General features: G+C 54.9%; 2 protein-coding genes across 2 annotated transcripts in view; one reads left to right on the forward strand and one right to left on the reverse strand.

Moving 5' to 3' along the window:
* ARHGAP39 (Rho GTPase activating protein 39) overlaps positions 1-5,132 on the forward strand; it is a 40,743-nt gene extending 35,611 nt beyond the window's left edge. The window contains exons 7-11 of the mRNA XM_033519488.1: positions 820-893; positions 2,076-2,275; positions 3,165-3,256; positions 3,343-3,512; positions 4,561-5,132. Of these exons, the coding sequence (XP_033375379.1) occupies positions 820-893; positions 2,076-2,275; positions 3,165-3,256; positions 3,343-3,512; positions 4,561-4,755 (731 nt within the window). The 3' untranslated portion in view covers positions 4,756-5,132. The remainder of the gene's footprint in view (positions 1-819; positions 894-2,075; positions 2,276-3,164; positions 3,257-3,342; positions 3,513-4,560) is intronic.
* RECQL4 (RecQ like helicase 4) overlaps positions 5,099-6,246 on the reverse strand; it is a 7,887-nt gene continuing 6,739 nt past the window's right edge. The window contains exons 3-6 of the mRNA XM_015652956.1: positions 5,867-6,003; positions 5,705-5,788; positions 5,459-5,635; positions 5,099-5,368 (exon numbers count right to left, since the gene is read on the reverse strand). Of these exons, the coding sequence (XP_015508442.1) occupies positions 5,099-5,368; positions 5,459-5,635; positions 5,705-5,788; positions 5,867-6,003 (668 nt within the window). The remainder of the gene's footprint in view (positions 5,369-5,458; positions 5,636-5,704; positions 5,789-5,866; positions 6,004-6,246) is intronic.

Consider the following 6,246-nt stretch of genomic DNA (forward strand, 5'->3'; position numbering starts at 1 on the left):
CCTCCAGGAGCTCTTGGTGGGGCTGGTCCTTCAAAAATTGGGATCGGATCCCATCAGATCCCATCAAACCCCCGGCACTTCCGGAGGTCGTTGATCCGTCTTCTCCTGGGCTGCATCCCAAAATCCAGCCTGGTCTCCTGGCAGGGATTTGGATGAGATGGTCCTCAAAGGTCCTTTCCCACCCCAACCATTCCATCGTTCCATGATTCCATGATTTGAGGCCACCTGGTGTTGAATCATCCAGAAGGTTCCACCAGGTCCCCAGGGCTTCCCTGGGAATGATCCAGAAGGTTCCATCAGGTCCCCAGAGGTGTTGGGATGGGCCAGTAGGTGTCACCTGATCCCCAGGGAATTTTCTGGGATGATCCAGAAGGTTCCACCAGGCCTACAGAGCTCTGGGAATGATCCAGAAGGTTCCACCAGGTCCCCAAGGCATCTTCTGGAATGGTCCAGAAGGTCCCATCAAGTCTGCAGGGTTGTTGGGATAGGCGTCATCTCCTCATTGAAGGACATCAGGACGAGGAGATGGGTTGAAGAAAGAAGTGGTGGGATCTGGAGAAGACAGATGGGATGGGAGTGGTGACCATGGCAGTGGTGGCCCCCAAAAACCACCCAAGATGAGGCCACCACAGAGCTACAGAGCTCCACGTTTGATGGTTCCTCCAAGGTTCTTGTGAGGTTTGAGGGGAACCTTGTCCTCCTCAAACCCCTTGGGAGTGGTGACAGGGATGGAGATGGAGCAGCACCATGGGAAAGGGACAGGACCTCTTCCAGGTCCTGGAGGTGACATCCCACCACCCAGCATGTCTTCTCTTGCAGGGGTGGCCATCAGCACTTATGCCAAGTACTGCTACAACAAACTCCAGAAAGCGGCGCTGACCGGGGCCAAGAAGGTACCAGAAAATGGGGTGGGCTTGGGAAGGGGTGGACAAGGAGGTCACTTCCCACTGGGGTCATCCAGGAGCTTCTGGGATTGGGGAGGGGGCTGGAGGAGGGAGGGAGGTGGTGACACGTGGTGGCTGTGGTGAGAACTTCTGGAGAACTCCTGGGGATCTTCTGGAGACCTGGAGAGCATATGGGAATCTTCTAAGGACCTTCTGGAGAACTTCTGGAACACGCCTTGAGAACTTCTTGTAGGGAGCTTCTGGAAAGCTTTTAAGGATCTTCTGGAGAACTTCCAAGAACTTTCTGGGAACCTTCTGGGAAATTTCTCGAAAGCTTGAAAGGACCTTCTGGGTACCTCCTAAAACCTGTCTGGGGATCTTCTGGAGCACTTCTGAGAACCTTCTGAAGACTTTTGGAGATCTTCTGGAAATTTTCTGGAGAATTTCTGAGAACCTTGTGAAGACCTTTAGGAGACTTTTTGGGAACCTTCTGGAAACTTTTTAAGGACTTTCTGTGGGCCTTCAGAAGACATTCCATAGACCATCTGGGGATCTTCAGGAGATATTCTGGAAACTTTCTGGAGACCTTCTGGGAACTCTCTGAAGATCTTGTAGGGATCTTCTGGGAACCATTTAAGGATCTGGAGAACTTCTGAGAGTCTTCTGGAGACCTTCTGAAGACCTTCTGAAGACCTTGAGGGGATTTTCTCAGAACATTCTGAAGACATCCCAGAGACCATCTGGTGATCTTCAGGAGACCTGCAAACTCTCTGGAGACCTCCTGGGAACTTTCTAAGGAACTTCTGGAGACCTTCTGGAAGCCCAGCACCGATGTTGAGCTTTCCAGAATCATCCCAGAGTCATGGCTCCTCCTCCTCCGGGCAAAATCCATCGGTAGAGATCCGCCAGCATGGCCATGGTCCCACCAAGCTCCACAGGGGTGGATTCACTTCTGAGTCAAGATGATGGAATGATGGATGGATGGATGGATGGATGGATGGATGGATGGATGGATGGATGGATGGATGGATGGATGGACGGACAGTGGAACCACCTTGACAGAGTTGCATGGAATCTATCCATGGCTCCATCACCATCCCTACGAAGCTCAACCAGGGGGGGTGGTGGGATTAAGTAGATCCCATCCCGGCCACCACGGAGGCCACTGGTGACCTCTGGTGTCTCCTACAGGGCCTGAAGAAGCCGAACATTGAGGAGATCCGTCATGCCAAGAACGCCGTCTTCAACCCGTCCATGTTCGGCAGCTCGCTGCAGGACATCGTGGCCATGCAGAAGGAGCGGTACCCGGACCGGCAGCTGCCCTGGGTCCAGACCCGGCTCTCCGAGGAGGTCCTGGCACTCAATGGGGATCAGACTGAGGGCATCTTCAGGTAAAGCCACCCCAAGGTCATGGAGACATCTCATGGAGGTGGCAAAGCTGGAGGTTCTCCTAAGCATTGTCTCAAAATAGGGCAAATCTACATTTCTGGGTGTTCTTCTCCTCTGATGGGTCCTCTAAAGCCATGGAGGTTTCTTCATGGTGGCCACCAGAGTCATGGCAGGGTCTTGGTGGCACCATCTAGTAGGCCCCTCCAGCTTCTCCTTGGTCCAAGACCATGGCGGTTTCTCCACGGTGGCCACCACACTCATGGTGGGGTCTTGGTGGCACCAAGGTCCCAAATGGTTCCAACGCCATGGTGGCCACCAGTCATGGCGAGGTCTTAGTGGCCACCATCCACCAGATTCCTTCAACTTCTCCTTTCTCCAAGGCCATGGAGGTTTCTCTAAGGTGGCTCCCAGATCAGGGTCTTGATGGCACCATCCCATGTCCCTCCAACTTCTCCTTGCTCCGTGGGGGTTTCTCCACAGTGGCCACCAGAGTCATGGTGGGGTCTTGGTGTCACCAGCCAAGTGGGTCCCTCCAATTTTTCCTTGCTCCAAGGCCATGGAGGTTTCTCCATAGTGACCACCATAGTCATGGCAAGGTCTTGGTGGCTCCATCCAGTGGGTCCCTCCAGCTTCTCCTTGGTCCAAGACCATGGAGATTTCTCCACAGTGGCCACCATAGTCATGGTGGGGTCTTGGTGGCACCAAGCTCCCAAAATGGCTCCAAGGCCATGGAGGTTTCTCACGGTGTCGCCATCACCAGATTGTCTTGGTGGCACCCACCAGCTCCATGCCCAGCTGATGTCCCCTCCTGGTTCTCCTGAAACACCCAAAGCTGTTGAGCTGGGAGGTCCCCATGGGTCACCTGGCCACCAACACCTCTTCCCCCAACAGGGTCCCCGGTGACATTGACGAGGTCAACGCCCTCAAGCTGCAGGTGGACCAATGGAAGATCCCCACCGGCTTGGAGGACCCGCACGTTCCCGGTAGGACCTTGGGGCGATGTTTGGTGGGCCAGAACCTCCATCTAGAAGATCTCACATCTTCTCCTCTTCTTTGTGTCCGGTTCCAGCGTCGCTGCTGAAGCTCTGGTACCGCGAGCTGGAGGAGCCGCTGATCCCCCACGAGTTCTACGAGCAGTGCATCTCCCACTACGAGAACCCCGAGGCCGCCATCGCTGTTGTCCACTCCCTGCCCCGGATCAACAAAATGGTGCTGTGCTACCTCATCCGCTTCCTCCAGGTAGGAGCAGCACCTTCTGCTGGCCCACCAGGTGACCACCAGGCCTGGTTCCTTCTCTTGAGGTGGTTTTGGGTTCTCCAAGGTCACCAAGAACCTGGCCAAGAACCAGGAGTTCCACCAGTCCCATCACCTCCATCTTCCTCCTCCCACCCCATGAATTCATGGTCCTGGTGACCCTCCTGGTTCCTTCTCCTGAGGTGGTTTTGGGTTCTCCAAGGTCACCACTTGGTGAGCTCCCATCTCCCTCAAGAACCAGGAGTTCCACCAATCCCATCACCTCCATCTTCCTCCTCCCACCCCATGAATTCATGGTCCTGGTGACCTTCCTGGTTCCTTCTGAGGTGATTCTGGGTTCCCCGAGGTCACCATGTTGTGGCCAAGAACCAGGAGTTCCACCAATCCCATCACTTCTGTCTCCCTTCTACCACTCCATGAGCTCATGCCCCCGGTTGACCCTTCTGGTTTCTTCTGAGGTGGTTTTGGGTTCTCCAAGGTCACCATGTGGTGACCCCAGTCTCCCTCAAGAACCAGGAGTTCCACCAACCCCATCATTTCTGTCTCCCTTCTACCACTCCATGACCTCATGCCCCTGGTTGACCCTTGTGGTTTGTTCTAAGGTGGTTTTGGGTTCTCCAAGGACATGGTGACCCCAGTCTCCCCCAAGAACCAGGAGTTCCATGAGGTCCTTCCATCCATCTCCCACCAACCCCATCACCTCCACCCACTCCAGATGTTCATGCACCTGGTGACCTCCCGTGTCCTTCTCATGAGGTGGTTTTGGGTTCTCCAACTTCACCACATGGTGACTCCCATCCCCTCCAAGAACCAGGAGGTCCGTGTGGTTCTTCCATCCATCTCCCACCAATCCCATCACCTCCACCCACCCCAGGTGTTCATGGCCTCCTGGATGACCCTTCTGGTTTCGTCTCTCAAGGTGGTTTTGGGTTCTCCATGGTCACCACATAGTGAAGAACCAGGTCCACATGGTCCTTCCACCCACCTCCCACCAGCCCCTTGACCTCCACCTTTCTCCTCCCACCACCTCTAGGTCTTCGTGCAGCCAGCCAACGTGGCCGTCACCAAGATGGACGTCAATAACCTGGCCATGGTGATGGCCCCCAACTGCCTGCGCTGCCAATCGGACGACCCGCGGATCATCTTCGAGAACACGCGCAAGGAGATGTCCTTCATCCGTGTCCTCATCCAGCACCTGGACACCAGCTTCATGGAGGGCGTCCTATAGCGGCCGCCACCACGCTGTCCCCACCCCGCCACCGGCCCCCTGTCCCCTCCGAGGGTCAAAGTCCCCAGGTGGTGGCACCTATCTCCACCAAGAACCAGGAGGCCCAAGAGGTTCTCCAACTTCACCACGTGGTGAGCTCCGTCTCCACCAAAAACCAGGAGGCCCATGCGGTTCTTCGCCACGTGGTGAGCTCCATCTCCATCAAGAACTGGGAGGTCCGTGAGGTTCTTCAACTTCATCACGTGGTGAGCTCCATCTCCATCAAGAATCAGGAGGTTTCTGAGGTTCTTCAGCACGTGGTGAGCTCCATCTCCACCAAGAACCAGGAGGTCCGTGAGGTTCTTCACTGTGTGGTGAGCTCCATCTCCACCAAGAACCAGGAGNAAAAAAGAACAAAACCGCCCTGGAACGATCTCAAATCCGACCTCACCTGATCCCGGTCGGAGTCCATGGACACGGAGAGCCGCAGGTTTTCGGGAATTCCGGCGGCGCAGATCCCGATCCCGTTTTCCGGAGGAATTCCCAAATGTTGGGCCACGTCCCGAGCCGTGGCCGCCGTGGCCGTGGCCGTGAGGCCCAGGAAGCATCGGACGCCAAAGCGCTCGCGGAGAACCTGGAATTCCAGGGGGGAAAAAAAAGCAGGATTTGAGGGGTTTTCCTGCTTTTTTTGGGATTTTTCCGAGGTTTTTCCAGGTTTTCTCACCTTGCAGATCCGGAGGTAAGCGGGCCGGAAGTTGTGGGACCATTGGGAGACGCAGTGAGCCTCATCCAGGCAGGCAAAAGCCACCGGAGGGAAATCCCGGAAAAAACGGGAAGAAGATCCCGATCCCACCAGAGATTCCGGGGAAAGCAACAGGATTTGGGCTTTGCCGCTCCTGACCTGGTGGAAAATTGGGATTATCCCGGATTTCTGCAATCCTAAAGGTGGAAAATGGGGAATTTTACTCACTTTTTCCATGGCTGCTTCCCGCTGGGATTGGGAGAGGTTGGAATGGATGCAGACGGCTTTGAGGGCTGAGGGGAGGCCGGAAACCTGGGATTGGGAATATTCCAGTTTTTTTTGCTGGGATATTCCAGCAGAATGGGGAAAAAGCGGGAATTATGGAAATACCTGATCATCCATGAGGGATACGAGAGGGGAAATGACCAGGGAGATGCTGCCGGAATGTCGGTGGTAGAGAAAAGCGGGAAGTTGGTAGCACAGGGATTTGCCCATCCCTGTGGATAACACCACCAGCGTGGAGATTCCTGGGAAAAAGAGGGAATTTTGGGAAGCTGGGTGAGGGAAAAGGGCAGGAAAACTGAGGGGAAAATTGAGGGAAAAACTGAGGGAAAAGGGTGGGAAAATCTGAGGGAAAAAGCAACAAAAAGGGTAGGAAAAATGGAGAGGAAAATGGTGGGAAAAAGGGCGGGAAAACCTGAGGGGAAAAGGGGGGGAAAACCTGAGGGGAAAAGGATGGGAAAACCTGAGGGAAAAAGCAGCAAAAAGGG

Source organism: Parus major, chromosome 2, assembly GCF_001522545.3.
Source record: "Parus major isolate Abel chromosome 2, Parus_major1.1, whole genome shotgun sequence".
NCBI classification, from domain to species: Eukaryota; Metazoa; Chordata; class Aves; order Passeriformes; family Paridae; genus Parus; species Parus major.